This window comes from Anabrus simplex, chromosome 2, assembly GCF_040414725.1.
Source record: "Anabrus simplex isolate iqAnaSimp1 chromosome 2, ASM4041472v1, whole genome shotgun sequence".
NCBI lineage: Eukaryota > Metazoa > Arthropoda > Insecta > Orthoptera > Tettigoniidae > Anabrus > Anabrus simplex.
In genome coordinates this window covers 960,829,732-960,849,545 of record NC_090266.1, presented here as the reverse complement: position 1 = coordinate 960,849,545, position 19,814 = coordinate 960,829,732, and the positions used below count along the sequence as shown (strand labels likewise).

The 19,814-nt window shown below is 39.4% G+C and overlaps 1 protein-coding gene across 1 annotated transcript in view; it reads left to right on the top strand.

Annotated features, from left to right (window-relative positions):
* The first annotated feature begins 5,290 nt into the window (after nucleotides 1-5,290).
* Nucleotides 5,291-19,814, top strand: part of LOC136863220 (methionine aminopeptidase 1) — a 405,036-nt gene continuing 390,512 nt past the window's right edge. Inside the window, exon 1 of the mRNA XM_067139589.2 lies at nucleotides 5,291-5,561. Within this exon, the coding sequence (XP_066995690.1) occupies nucleotides 5,421-5,561 (141 nt within the window). The 5' untranslated portion in view covers nucleotides 5,291-5,420. The remainder of the gene's footprint in view (nucleotides 5,562-19,814) is intronic.

Here is a 19,814-nt window from a genome sequence, read left to right as displayed (position 1 = left end):
TACATACTGCTGACTGAATACTTCTGCCTTTTGAAGATCTTCACATACACACTCCCCTTGTTCATTAAATATTCCTGGAATGTCCTTCTTGGAACCTGTTTCTGCCTTAAAATACCCTTCCATTTTTGACTAAAATTTGTATGAATGCCAATTATGCTTGCCATCATGTTTTCCTTAGCTGCCTTCTTTGCTAGATTCAATTTTCTAGTAAGTTCCTTCAATTTCTCCTTACTTCCACAGCCATTTCTAACTCTATTTCTTTCCAGTCTGCACCTCCTTCTTAGTCTCTTTATTTCTCTATTATAATAAGGTGGGTATTTACCATTCCTTACCACCCTTAAAGGTACAAACCTGTTTTCGCATTCCTCAACAATCTCTTTAAACCCATCCCAGAGTCTGTTTACATTTTTATTTACCGTTTTCCACCGATCATAATTACTTTTTAGAAACTGCCTCATGCCTGCTTTATCAGCCATATGGTACTGCCTAACAGTCCTACTTTTAAGACCTTCCTTTCTATCACATTTATTTTTAACTACCACAAAAACAGCTTCATGATCACTAATACCATCTATTACTTCAGTTTCCCTATAGAGCTCATCTGGTTTTATCAGCACCACATCCAGGATATTTTTCCCTCTGGTTGGTTCCATCACTTTCTGAATCAGCTGTCCTTCCCATATTAACGTATTTGCCATTTGTTGGTCATGCTTCCTGTCGTTCGCATTTCCTTCCCAATTTACATCTGGCAAATTCAGATCTCCCGCTACAATCACATTTCTTTCCATGTCGTTTCCCACATAGCTGACTATCCTATCAAATAATTCCGAATCCGCGTCAGTGCTACCCTTTCCCGATCTGTACACTCCAAATATATCAAGTTGCCTATTATCTTTAGAAATGAGCCTTACACCTAGAATTTCATGTGTCTCATCTTTAACTTTTTCGTAGCTTACAAATTATTCTTTCACCAGAATGAACACTCCCCCTTCCACCATTCCTATCCTATCTCTACGATACACACTCCAGTGCCGTGAGAAAATTTCTGCATCCATTATATCATTTCTCAGCCATTATTCAACTCCTATTACAATATCTGGTAAATATATATCTATTAAACTACTTAATTCTATTCCTTTCTTTACAATACTTCTACAGTTCAACACTAACAATTTTATGTCATTCCTACTTGATTTCCATTTCCCTGTTCCCTAATCACCGCTCCCCAGGCCATCCCGTTTCCCTGAATGTACCTCCCTATTACCCTTCCAAACAAATTTCCTAACTTATATGTACCACTGCGGTTTAAATGAAGGCCATCTGAGCGCAGATCCCTATCTCCTACCCACCCATTGGGATCTAGATATTTCACTCCCAGTTTCCCACATACCCACTCCATAGTCTCATTTAAATCCCCAATCACCCTCCAGTCAGTATCCCTCCTACACAGTATTCCACTAATAACAATCTCCGCTTTCTTAAACTTCACCCGTGCTGCATTTACCAGATCCCACACATCTCCAACTATGTTGGTACTTATATCAGCTTGCCTAACGTTGTTGGTACCAACGTGAAACACTACCACCTTCTCCTTCCCCTCCTCCCTCTCTTCTACTTTCCTCAACATCTGCCTCAACCTAATTCCTAGATAACATTCTACCCTTGTTCCTTTTCCTCCACACACTTTCCCCACGTGTCTAACGATGGAATCCCCCATGACCAGAGCCTCAACCCTCCCCATCTCATCTGATCCCCTCCCATTCTGGTCAGCCCTATCTTCTCTCACTGCTGCAGAAGCTACTTCCTCCTCCCTTTTCTCCTTCCCATGACCCTGTTCCACCTGTCTTTTCCTATCCTCTATTCTACATTTCCCTTTCCTACCTTTTCCCTTCCTCCTACTTCCACGCATCTCAGCAACAGTTCCCTGTCCCTCATCTTCCCTCTGTTGTTCTACCTGGAGTGACTCGTACCGATTTCGCGCAGACACCTGTCCTGAATTCTGATCCTGAATAGAGCCCTTAGCCTGCAATCTCCTTCCCCTTGGAACATATAAAACACTACGTTCACACCGGAAGCCTACAAAGTTATCACAACCTTCGTTTGAAATACGCTAGTAAAAGAGTTCATTTCTCGTACAGACTCTTAAAGCTCAGGTCAGTGATTGCTGCATTGGACTATAATTGGAACGTCAATAAAATGAAAGCCGGTATCAAAACTCAGTACTCAAAATCATCAGGAGCCTGGGCGATAAAACGGAAATATGAGGCGTCAAGCGATGGATGGAAGAAGGCAAGAATGAACAAAATAAATCTCTTGCAAACTAACTATAGTAGAGCCTCACCTGAAGATCAAGCAATGGATCTGTCACTGCCTAAAAACATCCCTCCAATACCTCGACCTTCCAATGACGACCTGATCAAGAAGCAATTCTCACGATTTCACTCGCAGCAATAAACGAGGTACCGTACTTCATGTCAAAATAATACATTATCTATATTTATCATACAAACAAGCTTAGGAAACTCTTACATAATTCTACTGTTTTAATTTCATTTTTTCATTTACAGCTTGAAGCCCACATAGGTGCCATCGGATTCCAGAAATGTGTTCCTTATAGTGTTGACAACACATGATGATATGACAACTCTGTTCTTTTTACCAATCACAGTCCATGAATTTACCGACGAAGTGAACTGTTTGTAACAAATAAAACGCCAAGTTCTAAGTGATGGATTTAAAGCTGTCAGTAAACGTTTCCTTGCCATGTTCTTTTTTTTAAGCTCATATTATGCCTTGTCATTGTCAATACTTCACGGTCTAAAATGAGCCTTGTAAAGGAGGGATTTCTTGTTATACACATAAATTTCTCAAATTTCACTGCTTTTACATTGTCTAATTCACAACAGCATACACTTTCTTCATCCGTATCCATGACTGTACACTCATTACATTTACACCAAATTCGCGTGCCGGCACGGCCTGTAGTGTTTAGCATATCCATGTCAAGATCGCTATCTGTATGGACATCAGTAAACGCCGTTCGTTCTGGCTCATACTGATACGGACGAATGATATTTACATCCATTATAAATAAAAATAAGCCCACTAACACTGCCAACAGAAGAACACGGCAGTAACAGATGGAGTGCGGGAAAAGACTGCGCGAGTTTACTCCCAGCGTCAAGGCTGCCAGGTAGACTCTACAGCGCAGTGACGTCACGACCGGTTACTACTTCCGCACATAACTTGAGAATGGTTGGACGAGGCATCGGATTAACGGCATTGTTATTACATTCACATAATACATCTTTAACAATGAATAACGAAATATGTGTTTTTGTGTTGTGTTCTCCTTTAATATGCTTACGCGCCAGGGTTGGTTTTCCCTCGGTCTCAGCGAGGGATCCCAACTCCACCGCCTCGAGGGCAGTGTCCTGGAGCTTTATTCTCTGGGTCGGGGATACAACTGGGGAGGAGGACCAGTACCTCTTACTGTTGAGTGTCCCCCGACATGCATATTAAGCTCATTGAAATCGATTGGACGCAGCGTCCGACCGCTCCTTTTAAAATCTATAAGCAACTGCTGCACTGGAGGTAAGTTTCAATCTGTTGGAAACTCTATAACCTATTTTCAATTTAATCTAGTACCTTGTTCATTATGGCTTTGATAATCTTTTTAAAAATCATTCTTCTGACGATTCTAAAAGAAGTTTTTTCTTAGTATGGGTCGTCCTTTACCTGTCTTCATACAGCAGTAAAGCTTCAAACTTCAGTATTCTACATGTCTCCATTTTGAAATTTTAGCAGCTATTTCTTTCTTTCTTAATCTGCTTACCCTCCATGGTTGGTTTTTCCCTCGGACTAAGTGATGGATCCCACCTCTACCGCCACAAGGGCAGTGTCCTGGAGCTTTATTCTCTGGGTCGAGGATACAACTAGGGAGGAGGACCAGCGCCTCGCCCAGGCGGTCTCACCTGCTATACTGAACAGGAGCCTTGCGGGGGGATGGGAAGATTGGAAGGGATAGAAAAGGAAGAGGAAAGGAAGCGGTCGTGGCCTTAAGCTTGTTACCATCTCGGCATTTGCCTAGAGGAAAAGTGTGAAACCGCGGAAAACCACTTCCAGGATGGCTGAGGTGGGAATCGAACCCACCACTACTCAGTTGACCTCCCGAGGCTGAGTGGACGCCGTTCCAGCCACGTACCACTTTTCAAATTTCGTGGCAGAACCGGGAATCGAACCCGGGCCTCCGGGGGTGGCAGCTAATCACACTAACCACTACACCACAGAGGCGGATTTAGCAGCTATTAAGAGGTTTAACACAGGGCTGCTGCGATGTTAATTTAACACAAGTATAAACATTTTGTTAGAGTTAACAATTCTTGACCGGGCGAGTTGGCCGTGCGGTTAGAGGCGCGCGGTTGTGAGCTTGCATCCGGGAGATAGTGGGTTCGAATCCCACTCTCGGCAGCCCTGAACTTGATTTTTTGTGGTTTCCCATTTTCACACCAAGCAAATGCTGAGGCTGGACCTTAATTAAGGCCACGGCCGCTTCCTTCCAACTCCTAGGCTCTTCCTATCCCATCGTCGCCATAAGACCTATCTGTGTCGGTGCGACGTAAAGCCACTAACAAAAAAAAAAATCTTGATGAGACGACCGTTTTGTTAAATTATGTGTTAAGCCCCCATGACAGCAGTGTTAACACTTAACATTCGTTGAAGAAATCGGGCCTGAATGTAGTAATTTGACAGCACGCACCTTCGTTATCAATATCATACACACACCTGCGTGAGTAGTGCTTCACTGCATATGCTGTTTTATCTGCACGTTCGCGCTGTAGCCCGAGCCACACTTCGCCTTCGGTCACGTGACTTCTCGAGCTTGCTTCGAACAGGCTCGAAGTCCGGCTCCATGGCTAAATGGTTAGCGTGCTGGCCTTTGGTCAGAGGGGTCCCGGGTTGGATTCCCGGCAGGGTCGGGAATTTTAACCATCATTGTTTAATTTCGCTGGCACGGGGACTGAGTGTATGTGTCGTCTTCAGCATCAATTCATCCTCATCACGACGCGCAGGTTGCCTACGGGTTTGAAATCAAAGACGCGCATCTGGCGGGCCGCACTTGTCCTCGGACATTCCCGGCACTAAAAGCCATAAGCCATTTCATTTCACAGGCTCGAACCTTGGTGCGTATCGGGTCGGCTCGATCCCACTCGAAGATGGGTATCTGTTCTATCCTCTTTGATGGGTATCATTTGCTCATCACTACCTTCATGTCTACTCTTAGATTTTAGTTCGGTTGGGGAGCGCGAAGGAGCCCAGAAAAGCATGTGTTAAAACAATATTAAATTGTGTATATCATATTCGTGAAAATTGGACGTGTATTTAGCTGTGATTTGCTTGGGAAAAACCGTATTTTGAAAATGGCATCTAATAACAGGCGCAGTGGCTCGACTGTTCCTGTCCCACATTGGTGTGAAACTCCCGGTTGTTCTAATAAGGCTACGTTACAATGTCCAACTTGTATAAAATTAGGAATCCAAGGATCGTATTTCTGCTCTCAGGTATGTATGCTTGCAACATTCATAGCTGTCTTGTGTGCAAAGTGCGTGAGTTCAGAAAACTCGACAAAATCTTGAAGTGATCATCTAAACAGTACCATTTTTATTTTTGGTTATGATAGTGGCTTGAAAATTCTTTGGGTTATGGATATACGTATTAAGAGTTTGCAGTGTCGTGAATTCATTATAGTTGATTATTTGCTACATCTTTATCTTGCACCCTTATTTCTGTATCGAGCTCTTTTTCCTCTGTTGGCTCGTAAATTATATTCGTACTTCTTCCGGTTAGTTTTATCATACTTCGTATTTCAGATGGAGCTGATGTATTATTGTTCTAAGCCAAAGGTTTCGCAAACTCGTTCGATAATATTGAATTTGCTTATTGAAATCGCAATTGCACTTGATTTTCAATATTCAGTATATTTTGAAACAAGGCGTACTTTATGTTTATAAATAACTAGCCATTACCGAACGGGTGTGCGACACCTCTGGCTTAGAACAATAATACATCAACCAATGATAATACTAAACCGTGATGTTAATGGGGAGGGCCATTTGGAATACGAAGTGTGATAAAACTAACCGAAAGAAGTAAAAATATAATTTATGAGCTAACGTTATAAGTAAGTGGAGATTAATTAAATCTTCCTTGAAATGCATCTCGGAGGAGAGATGTGTTCATAGAGATGTCCAGGAGCCCACCATCCCACTCTAAGATCTACATTTACCTTTATAACCTAATGAAGAGTGGTACACATTTTCATTTCTGAAGCAGCTACTTGCATTCCTATTGGCCAGCGCAAAGGGGCACGTGATCTCATTCCCGTCAATTATGATAATCATGATCCGTTATAAATCCCAGCACAATGAAAGCGCCTCTTTGCTTGTCCCTTTATCACAGGTCTTGTCCAGATCCTATTCTAACCGTCCGCACGGCAAGAACCAGTCTAGACCAATGGTGTAACAATAATCACCACCATCACCTATTGAAGCACCACTCACTCATTAGTTCTTAAGTAGAGAGGTGGGCAGCATTGAGCACCGCATGACAACACTGTTCCCGAGAAACGACAGTCCTTATGCGCGCGTGAAAGTCTTGTTTCCAGGGCTAAAGTATTGATGTAAATTAAAGTGTTCACTGTGATAATATTCACAAAATTGGTTACATTTTTGTTGTTTAGCCTACCAGATAAGTACTTATGGTAGAAATTCAGTATGTGCAATATATGTTTTAGGCTATAGCATCATAAGGAATTTGAAATGTTACAAATCTAATGTGGAATACCTTGTAGAGGAGAGATGTGTTCGCTCAGACAGCCAGGGACCCACCCGCCGTCCTCCAGAAATACATTTACTTTTATAACCTTATATAATTTTTTCACACACCATTATTCATTGCTCAAGCGTGCTGTGGCATTTCCATTGGCTGAGATAAAATAGAATATAACGCCATTCCCAGCAATGAAGTGAAATGCATTCCGTTACTGACCCGTGCGGAATAAACACACAACTAAATGCAGTGTGTAACGAAACAATGTAGTCAGACAAATAACTTTGTCACCAGCAGGCATGATAAATTACTTCAGTATGGTTTTCCGTGGTTTCCCATTTTCACACCTGGCAAATACTGGGGCTGTAACTTAATTAAGGCCACGGCCGCTTCCTTCCCACTCCTAGCCCTTCCCTGTCCCATCGTCGCTGTAAGACCTATCTGTGTCAGTGCGACGTAAAGCAACTAGCAAAAAAAAAATTACTTCAGCTTTTTGAATGTGCTGTTCTCACCGTACGGAATGGTAGAGGACTAACGTTGCTTCGCGGCCCTAGCCTGGTGTTAAATGTTAAACAGTGGAGACCAGCCTTAAATTTAACATGTTACAGTTGACATGTATATTGTGATTGTGTCTTCCAATTGACTTTGCATGTTAACTCAAGAATGTTGAGGTTAACACTTTTAACATGTTGGCGTGTTTTCCGCTCCAAGTGGAAAACATGTCAAGTCAGTTCGTTGTTCGTGAGATGTCGGCACAGCTTCGGCAACTTCCGTGCTGTTTCCATGCCAGTAGATAGCCTAAACGACGCAAACGACGTGTTTCTCATGAAGTAGGATTACAGTTACAACACTCATTCTCTTTGTTATAAGCTACAAATACAGTATGCGCACGCATGCGTGTCATTCTCTCTGTACTATACTAAAATTTATAGTCAGAAATGGAGTAGAGCAAGGAGATTACTTTGGACTTAATTAATGATATAATAGAAAGGCCTTGTTTGTGGGATGTCTCATAAAAGGAATACAGAGATAAAGCGAAGGAAGCCGACAGTTTCCAAGAACTCAAAATTATCTATAATTGTTCCCGCGATTACATCGAAAAAACTAGTGTCCCTCCGCTGCCAGTACAGTCAAGAATTGCAGAATGTTCAGAAAAGTTGTAAGTCGGGGGCGGGAGCGGACGAAGTTTATACTTCAAAGTGGTTTGCTTTTGAAGCAGTGAGCAGGATGAGGGGAGGAAATGTGCCTAATAAAACTGCATTTCTAAATCATAACAAGAAGCAAGGCTGGCAATAACTAGGGCCAATTCCTCTTCATCTGAGTCCATTGTGCTTGTTTGAAAATACTAGACAACACCTAACTGTATTACCACAAATTGGATGAACTACCTGTATATAAACAAAGGAAGTCAAGTTTAACTTGTTTTATTAAGTGTGGACACAGTGTTAAATAAAACAGTATTTAACATTTAACATGTTGATGGTGTCACCAGTTATCATTTAACACTTTCAACATTTAACATGTTGTTCTTAAATGTTAATCAGTGGAGACTGGCTTTTAGACATAGATACCTTAAGGGCTCGATAAACCAGGCTATTGTAAGTTGCTTGTTTACGAGCCTGCAGATGTAAGGAGTCGTGGCGGATAGTAGAAGCTGTTTGCCTGGGTTTTCTGAAGATTTTATAGGGTAAAGAGGTTGGGTGTCTGAAAATGGCCAAATCTAAGAAATCTATTGTTTTATCATTTTCAGATTTAAGCGTAAATTTGATGTGAGGACAATGTTGTTAAGCAGACCCTACACGGTCAATAAAACTGTCAGTACCGAAAAATATTGACAGTAATACTGATCGCGTGTGGACTGGAATGATGGAATGAAGGCCAGTACTGAAGCAGATCCGGATTTCCTGATCTGCGAGCGTCAGTACTGTAGAGTGGTGGGGATACTGACAGTTATACTGACCGTGTGAGTGCGCTTGTCATTATTTCTGTCAGTATCAACGGAGCAGCGGTGGACGACAAATGCGTTTCTCACCAAGGCCAAGTAGAGGTGCTTGTGAAACCGTCAAGTAGGCCTATTGCAAAAGTTTATCGAGCTATATGAAACGCTGCCAGAATAAACGTACTTAACACAATACTTTACAAGTTTCCACAACTTCTGTACTGATGGAAACTGGTGACATTATAGCGGAAAACTTTAAATCTTCAAAATTTATACCAGTTATAAGATACCTCACTGTCACCACTAATCTCTCTGCCACCGATAAACAGCACCGCATGTTTGTATTTTGCCTTATTACAAAAGGCTCTACCAATCTTCAAAATTTATACCAGTTGCAAGATACCTCACTGTCACCGCTAATCTCTCTGCCACCGATAAACAGCACTGCATGTTTGTATTTTGCCTTATTACAAAAGGCTCTAACAATCTTCAAAATTTATACCAGTTGCAAGATACCTCACTGTCACCGCTAATCTCTCTACCACCGATAAACAGCACCGCATGTTTGTATTTTGCCTTATTACAAAAGGCTCTACCATTTGTAGTAATTTTGCAAAAGTACCCTTATGCATTCGGAGATAGTTCTGACAATCTTCTGCTTCGGTATATTGTTTCCCTCAACACTTCATATGAGAATACTTTTCTCTTTTCCTAAGCCAATCTTTAACCCATCGTTTACGTTTAAAACTGCGTTTCGTGCAGTACTAATATGATAGCTAAAAAATGCCCGTCTTTTACGATCCATTTTGATAGAATACCGCAATTGCATGGTTATAAATCTCATTCCGTAGTGACGGTTATTGACTTTATTTGTAAAGTGAGAATGCCGCAATGGTAAGCTAGTGCACTGGTACTGACCAAAATATTGACAGTAATAATGATGATATAAGGTCGCTACAGTATTGATGCGTACTGTCAGTATTACTGACTCGGTATTACTGATCAGTATTACTGACCGTGTAGGGTCTGCTTTAAGACCGAGAAGAGTGGAAGCAGCATCTGTTGTTTTTTCGTCCATAATTACTAAAGTATCGTCCACATATCTCGCCCAAAAGAGGATATTGGCAAAAAAATTTATTGTCAATTTTAGTGTGCTCTAAAACATCCAGCTAAGATGCCCGAGGCCGGCGAGCTCATTGCCAAACCATCTTGCTGTAGTTTTCAAAAGTAAAAAAAGAATTATTTACAACTAATTTTAAAATAGATATGAAGTCCCGTCTCCTCTCTTTCCCCGCCTCCCTTCCTATCCTCATTCACACTTCTCTCCATGTCAGTCCTTCATTGCCTGTTAAGCTCTTCATTTCGCTACACAAGGGGAGTCATATACTACTTAAGCCTTTCCTTCGGCCCCTTGTCTTTAGAAGTCCTTGAACTAATTTGGCTCTCATTAATCATCAGGTCAACTAGTTCCGCATTGAACTGTTAACTCTTACCACCTATGGCTTAAAAACCAATCTGACCTTCATGTGCAACCTTCGCCACCACAATAAACACTTCAACACCAGCTTCAACGGCATCATCGAATTTTAACTGAATCATATTCTGTGCGCAATTGCATTCCACATATTATCATAACGTTGATTGAATTCATTTCTCTTCAGCATCAAGAATAATTACCTAAAAACATTTTAATGGCTTTCAAGTGCCCCATTCTAATGTATTATACTCACGGCCAAGTTTTAACATTACTTTGACCATTCCTCACAGACAATTTAAATCTTTTTAATTGATCAGTTTAATCCACGCATGTTTTTGTTATGGCTTGTACATTGTTTTTGGACTTTTTAATGCCTTGTATAATTTGTGCTATTGGCTGATGATGACCCAGATCTGTAATCGAAACTAGTAGCATGTATAAACAACTTGTAATGTAACTCGCATTACAGAACGTTTTGTATTGAAAAGGTGGAATCAATAGAATACAATTAATTTTTGATGTAATCTCGGTTCAATGCGGACCAATCAATATGAAATTTATATCCCACTTTGATTAGTACCACTATATGAGCGACACTGTTGGTCTGCGTTGCGTGTGATTTGTATCCACTATGTGAGGAACACCACGGGATAGTCCAAGTCCCTGTGATTAGTACACCTATATGAGGTGCACCATTATGTGAGAAACACCATAGGTCTGCATTACTTGTATGATGTACATTACTTGTGAGTAGTACCATAATGTTTGGAACACTGTGAGTTTACGCTACCTTTGATTAATACCGCAACTTGAGAAATACCATGGTTCTACCTTACTAGCGATAAGTGCCATTATGAGGGACCGTTGACCTGGATATTGAACCCCTTTAGACAACAAGCATCACCGTTTCAGGATTGTGCTTTGGAAGCAGTCCCTTGGTCAGTCATATTTTCTCGGAAGTGAAGCATTTCAGGTCAGATCCACATATTGTTTTAAATTCATATTCATCCATTCGTTCATCATCATGTTTTGAATTCTGGTCAGTGGATGACTTTTGTACTTTTTAATTGTCATTGCATTTTGTCTCATTTTATACCATTAGGGGCGATGACCTAGATGTTAGGCCCTTTTAAACAACAAGCATCATCATAGTCTTGTAAAGTTTACCATTTTATCTTTTTTGAGGTATGCGAGTTTCTCTATGTCCATTGGCTGTAATAAACATATTTAACCCTGGAATGTAAACATGGGACATACAGTGCCCTAAAGAAATTTCTTTTCATATTTTCATTTTATGTTGATACTATCTGTGACCGCTACATGACATGAATTTTCTTTGAGGGAAGTCAGCATTCGAATATTACAATCTGTTAGCATGCAGATTCTTGCTTCCATGCTCTGTGATAGTTTTGGGACATTCAGTACCCTGTGTTTCTGCTTAAGTTAGTTTGTTGTTATTCCAAGTGTATTATATTTTTAGAACTGTCATTGTTTCTCTGGCAAGGAACATAATGGATTATTTTTCTATGACTCATTCCACTCTTACTGGTTAATGATATGGTTGAAAAATACTGTTTGTTTGCTGGGAAAAGTGATGACTGCATTTGAGACAAACTGATGAAGTTGGACCAAGGGCACGTTGTAGATAGAACATCACTCATTTTGGCCGAAGAGGAGGACACTGTGATTGAGGTCTACGAGGAAGAGAACTTATTTTCATGTGATGGTATAGGTGATGAACTCAAGCCAGGTGGGGTCGAAAGTGGTGATTAATTTCCGGATAATGATGCAGGTTAACCTTGCGGAAAGAGAAGTAAGACAAATGGTACAAAAACTTTTCCACAGATTCAAATTCATAGTCGTAGGTAACTCAGAATGCCTTACTCTGTGTTCCAATGACATGTTCAGTGAAAGAAAGGAACGGACATCAATGGTCATCCAAGCCTCATATAAAAGCTGGACGAACACTTATGGGGTGACATTGTGTTCAATAGACTCAGTCCTAAAGGCCATGCTAAGCTCGTGAAAACAACATCCGATGCTTTGAGGTTGTATATCACCTGCTGGTTTGTTGGACAATAGAGTTCATTTCACTGACAAAGAAATCACCGCACAGCAGACTAAACCTGAAGCCACCGATATAATGGACTATGCAGATTTTGTTTTATTATAGTTGAAAGTATCACTTTTGAGAATAATATTTTGTGTTATGTTCGTAAGTAGTACTTCATACGGATAATGGGACTAAGTGGGGGGGGGGGGAAGGGAGTGGCGGTAAGGTGTTGGAGAGGGGATATAAAATGTGGTGGTCAGGAAGAGACAAAAGGAGAAATGGTGTTGCAGTAATAGTGGCTAAAGAACGAATAGGCTAATAATAATGCTGTTTGCTTTACGTCCCACTAACTACCTTTACGGTCTTCGGAGGCTAAAGAACTGGCCAACAAAGTACTCAATGTGGACAATGTTTGCGACAGAATAATTAAATTTCAGTTAATGATGGGAGGAAATATCCTTGATGTAATCCAGGTTTATGTCCCTCAAATAGGTTGTGAAATAGATGAAAAGGAAGTGTTTATCACTAAACTGGAGGATGCTGTAACATCTAACAAGACTGTGATTATAGGAGACTTAAATTCTAGAGTTGGGAATGATAGAGGAGGATATGACACAGTTATAGGAAGCCACGGAGAAGATCACAGCAATGATGAAGGGGGGATGTTATTAGACATGTGTCTGAGAAATAAATGGATCATTGGTAATGGATGGTATAAGAAAAGAGAGAGTCACAAGTTTACCAGATACAGTTGGAACTTGCAACAGAAATCCATAATTGATTATATAATAATAACTGAAGAAATCAGAAGATGATTGACAGATGTGAAAGTGATACCAAGCATTAATCTTGACGGTGACCACAGACTATTGGTGGGGACATTGTTGAAATTCAGAAGGGGTAAATATGGGGGGGGGGGGGGGGGGAATGATGGCAGAAATCAAACGCTGGAAGCTAAAAAAACCAAGAGATATATAGGGAAAATATTAATACTCAACTTCCCAAAGATGAGAGGAAGAATGTTGAGGAAGAATGGGAAAGGTTCAAACGGGCTTTAGTCAAAGCAGCAGAAGAAGCCTGTGGAAGGACATCAACAAAAGTCAGACACAAAGAAACTCCGTGGTGGAATGAGAGAATTGCAGGTGCAGTCAAGAATAATAATACGTGGAGATAATGGTTCAGAAACGGAACAGAACATAATAGAGACAAATGGAAACGACTAAGCAGAGCAGGAAGGAAAATGATAGAATTGCCTAAAAAGATGTCCTGGGAAAATTTACAACTAGGTGATAGAAGAGAATTATAAGAATGACAAAATATTATACTGCTTATAGGTAACAGAAGGAAACAAAAAGAAAATATATCAAAAGTCATCAACAAAGATGGAAAACCTGTGTGGGAAGAAAAAATAAGTTTAGAAAGTATAGAAAGAATATTTCCAAAATGTATATGAAGGACAAAATGAAGTAAATGAACCCAAGGAAAATAGATGAAGATAAAATAAATATCACCATTACAATGGAAGGGACGAATAAACGATCAGATGAAATAGGAAGAGAAGATCTACAAATGTCGGATGTAGAAAAAGCTGTATTAGAAATGAAAAATGGCAAAGCTCCTGGAATAGACGACATCACAGTGGAAATGATTAAAGCTGCAGGACCTATTGGAATGCAGTGGCTGTATAGAGTAATGAAGATAGCATGGAATGACAGAGAGATTCCTGTTGATTGGACAAGGGCAATTATTGTACGTATTTTAAAAAAAGTAATAAGGCACTTTGTGAGAACTACAGAGGAATAGCATTACGTGTCATTGCATAAAGATTTATGAAAAAATAATCTTACAAAAAAAAACCAAGATAGATTCACAATTAAGAGAAGAACAACAAGGATTTAGACCTGGAAAATCAACTATTGATGCCATGTTTACAGCTAGACAAGTAGTAGAAATGAAATGGGAATTTGGGAAGGACATTGCAGTTGCATTCATAGATTTACAAAAGGCTTATGACACGGTTAAACGAGAAGAGACGTGACAAGTGCTGAATAGAATGGAATTGTCAAGAGAAATGCAATTCAGAGTTAGAAACATCTATAACAAATGTCTGAACTGTGTTATAATAGATGGAAAAAGATCAGAATGGTGTAGAACAGACAGAGGAGTTGGACAAGGAAGTGTACTTTCACCAGTGCTCTTTAACATAGTGATGGACAACATTATGAGGAAAGTTCGCCAAGGGTCAACAGGAAATGATCCGAAAGTCATAGCATATGCAGATGATGTAATGATATGGGAAGAAAATGAACGTAAATTGGAAGAACAACTAAATACCTGGCGGAGGGCAATTGAAGAAGCAGGCATGGAAATAAGTTTAGCTAAAAGTGCGGTAAGAAAATCAGTAGAGAAAAAAAAAAAATGAGGGATGTTAGGTGTAGTGGAAAAATTCTTAAAGAAGAGCATAGTAGGATAAAATAGTACTAATAATAATAATAATAATAATCTGTCTACGCATTTAGCATTGTTGGTAGTCTTTGAGTAGTTCTTGTGAATTTCCAACTTGCAATTTTCATTTCTGTTTGTGTTTAGTAATAACATATTGTGTAACACTCTCTTCAACAGCTCCTTGTTGAGTGACATTTATGTGACTGCACATATAGCATATAATAAAGAAAATAAGTAAGAACTGTGGCTCGCCTGCAAATTGCCACAACATAGGAATCTTAATTACCACTCTACAATGGTTTCCCACTTCTCTATGTATTAATTGGGCGCCAGCTTTACAGTTTAAAAGGAACTGTAACGCAACATTTATTTTCAATAACATAGAGACTCAGATTGAAAATCACAGGGGGTGGGATAAGAAATATTAACCATTAAGTATCTCTACAAGAAAGGAGATTAATGCAATCCCAATTTTAACTGAATTTATTAAAAGAAAAAAAAGATGAATTGGAAAAGATCCTTTTCAGCCTGAAAGAAATTAATTTGAAGTTGATGGAATTTATCGTCACTTGCATTATCTAACGTCGGCTCACCAGTTTGCTTCAGATGATGTCCTCTAGTTTCCATGGTTACTCGTTTCCCTACTCCATGGACATCCTTCCTTCCTTCGGGTAATCCATTTTGGGCCCAACACTCCCTATTTGCCTTGTCTGTAAGCTAGACATCGGCACTACTTCTATGAAATACGATCACAAATGACCTTGGTTGGAGAAAATCCAACATCATGAATTTTTCCATCTTAATTTGAATATCCACACTAACTAAACTGTTTCGCTGTAAGAATACAAAGTCGATACTGCATATAGTAGACTTGAACTAAACAAAGTTTCTTTGTCCACACAATCGTAGAATATATCACGAACCGTGAATAATATAGTATGACCGTGTTTCGGCAGTATCACAGTATCGCTGTACTGTGTACCGCTATAAACATTGAAGTTCCAAGAAATACTGCCGGTACATAGTGAAATACAATGATAAGTTCCGTTCCGACAACGTAGTAACTCACAATTAAAATATCAAGGAAGGTTCAACCTTTTCAATACAAAACGTGTTGCATAAGATGTTCACAACATAATATTTATTAAATAGTTAGAACCGGTTTCGACGCTCATTGCGTCATCATCAGCTACAAAAATCACAATGGGCAAAGTACATGTCATAAAAATTGCATTAATAACTCTTGCATGGCTGAATACAAATTGTAGGCTTCTTTTCTTAAAAGCTAGAAGAACTTGAGTAACATATGATGATGTGATGTGACACATAAAAGCATAGTAGTTTGATGGGTAAGTATTGTGCATAAAATTGAACTGGTGCTTTGAACATAAAAGTCTGAATATGATGATAAAACGATGTGGTAAAAACAAAGTAGTAAAATAGTCCACTCTTCTGATGTTCAATTCAGGCACAAAAGTCCAGGTCCGATGTTATGTAGCAATACCAACAAAAAGATTTTGTCGAGGCCGGGACATCTGATGTTGGGCAATTGAATAAGGTTGATCTTCGAATTAGTCTCAGCTCAACAGGGTGGTGAGTCTTAAAAGAAAGGAAAGAAAAACTAAGTTAGTGAAATGGAAGTCTAAATGGAGTCGCGGCCAAGGATGATAGGATATGAGACTCACCTTGTTTAGCGTGCTGAGTGTGTGGTGTAAGAAGAGTTGTAGACAAGTGAGATGGGTGAGACTGAGTAGCGAAGTTAGAGTGAGAGGGGTGGAAAGGGGGGGTGGGAAGTGGAGAGGAAAGGAGGTAGGGAGGCGGAGTTTAAGGCGGGTCAGGAGGGCGGAGTGGCAGTGATGTGGGCCGTAAAAGAGTACTGTGGAGAGCTTGAAAGATCGATTTTCCTCCCGTGGTTTTTATACCTCTAAAGACTTCTATTAGGAAGTTGAAAAGATTGTTGGATTTTTCTGAGATTTCGTTAAGATTTAAGTTAGGGTTAAAAAATTGGTCTAGGTGAATAAAACAGTTCTCCGTAACGTCAAGTAAAGGGCCTTTATTTATGTTTTTGAGAATTTCTAGGTCTTGTTCTATGGTAGTAAAATTATGCTTTAAGTCATGTATATGTTGGCCTATTGCGGAAAATCTATTATATCTGATGGTATTAACGTGTTCTAAGTATCTAACTTTGAAGCTGCGCCCGGTCTGTCTGATGTATGAGGAAAAACAGTTTTTGCATTGAAAACGGTAAACGCCTGACATTGCGTAAATGTCAGACCTGTTAACTGATTTGGAATTGTGAACTATATCTATGTTTCTATTGCTGGTTCTGTAAGAAATTTTAATATTATGCTTCTTGAAAATATTCGTTACACTGTGTATGTTTTCATTAAAGGTGAAGGTGGCGAATAGGGCAGGGTTATGTCTTTCTTTGGTTAATGTTGTCTTTAGTCTATGTTTACATTTGTTAATGATGCGTTCTATGAATGAGATGTTATAACCGTTGAATTTAGCAATGGCACGAATGGTGTTCAATTCCTTCTTTAGGTTTTCCTTGGATAACAGTATTTTTAGTGCACGGTCTACCATACTATAGTAGGTGGCGCATTTATGTGCGTGTGGATGTGTAGACTCGTTTCTGATAGTAGTCGCTGTTTGGGTTGGTTTTCTGTAGATATTGTATTCTAAAGAAGAAGGATGTCGTTTAATTGTAAGGTCTAAAAAATTGATCGAGTAATTGGACTCTGATTCTAATGTGAATTTTATATTAGAATCAATCTTGTTTATGTTATTAAGAGTGGTAGCTGCATTAACCGTTCTGTCATCTAGAATAACCAGAGTATCATCAACATATCTAGACCAGAAGTGTATATTTGAAAAAGTGTTATTGGTATTAATTGCAGTGTCTTCTAGGAAATCTATGTAAATTTCAGCCAAAATTCCTGAGGCCGGCGACCCCTAACCGGTGCTATTGGAGCTATAACAACTACTATAGGAATAATTAAATGATTCCATCAATACGACAATTCCCTCTTATTTCTAGGTTTAACTTTAATTACCTTAACTATAATTCAATGATGACGTGATATTACACGAGAAGGGACATATCAGGGCCTTCACACCTTACCAGTAAGTAAGGGATTACGATGAGGTATAATCTTATTTATTATCTCTAGCCAGTCCATCTTGTTGGTAAATGCACTTGTCAAATGCGAAATTGTTGTTATGTATTACGAGTTTTAGGACCTGCATAAAGTCTTGGATCTCTAGCCCACTATATGTTTTTAGGTTTCTTTGTATTATGGGAAGGAGTTTTTTGGTGTTTATACTGGGATACATATTATTAATATTGAATGAGTGAAGGGTGTGACATGGTAGTATTTCAAATTTATTCAGTTTTTCGATTAGTTCAGTGGTGTTTTTTACGGATTTTTTCGACTGAAATTTATAGTTTTTACTAAGAAATTTTTGTATGAATTGGGCCAATTTATATAATGGGCTAGGTCTATAGTTGATGATGGGGCTTATGGGGACGTCGGTCTTACGGATTTTGGGGAGAGCTTTAGCGGTAGGCAGGCCGGGATTCATATTAATTAATCTCGTTTTTTCTTGTTGTGTAAAAAGGAATGATGTATTTTTTAAAGTTTGTTTTAGAAGACGTTGGATTTGCTGTGTCGGATCTTTTTTGACTAAAGAGAAAGAACCAGTATTGAAAAAATCAGTTAACAGGTCTAACATTTACGCAATGTCAGGCGTTTACCGTTTTCAATGCAAAAACTGTTTTTCCTCATACATCGGACAGACCGGGCGCAGCTTCAAAGTTAGATACTTAGAACACGTTAATGCCATCAGATATAATAGATTTTCCGCAATAGGCCAACATATACATGACTTAAAGCATAATTTTACTACCATAGAACAAGACCTAGAAATTCTCAAAAACATAAATAAAGGCCCTTTACTTGACGTTACGGAGAACTGTTTTATTCACCTAGACCAATTTTTTAACCCTAACTTAAATCTTAACGAAATCTCAGAAAAATCCAACATTCTTTTCGACTTCCTAATAGAAGTCTTTAGAGGTATAAAAACCACGGGAGGAAAATCGATCTTTCAAGCTCTCCACAGTACTCTTTTACGGCCCACACCACTGCCACTCCGCCCTCCTGACCCGCCTTAAACTCCGCCTCCCTACCTCCTTTCCTCTCCACTTCCCGTCCCCCCCGTTTCCACCCCTCTCACTCTAACTTCGCTACTCAGTCACACCCATCTCACTTGTCTACAACTCTTCTTACACCACACACTCAGCACGCTAAACAAGGTGAGTCTCATATCCTATCATCCTTGGCCGCGACTCCATTTAGACTTCCATTTCACTTAGTTTTTCTTTCCTTTCTTTTAAGACTCACCACCCTGTTGAGCTGAGACTAATTCGAAGATCAACCTTATTCAATCGCCCAACATCAGGTGTCCCGGCCTCGAAAAAATCTTTTTGTTGGTATTGCTATATAACATCGGACCTGGACTTTTGTGCCTGAATTGAACATCAGAAAAGTGGACTATTTTACTACTTTGTTTTTACCACATCGTTCTATCATCATATTCAGACTTTTATGTTCAAAGCACCAGTTCAATTTTATGCACAATACTTACCCATCAAACTACTATGCTTTTATGTGTCACATCACATCATATTTTACTCAAGTTCTTCTAGCTTTTAAGAAAAGCAGCCTACCATTTGTGTTCAGCCATGCAAGAATTATTAATGCAATTTTTATGACATGTACTTTGCCCATTGTGATTTTTGTGGCTGATGATGACGCAATGAGCGTCGAAACCGGTTCTAACTATTTAATAAATATTATGTTGTGAACATCTTATGCAACACGTTTTGTATTGAAAAGGTTGAACCTTCCTTGATATTTTAATTGTGAATCTCAGTTCAATACGGGAAAATGAAGTTTTTAACTTATTATAACATAGTAACTCCGTTCTTGTTCTAGTTCTGTTGTTTTTGTTTAGTTCCTCGATGATAGCTGCGTCCGATATTTTATAGGCTCATTCCCCTTTCCGCT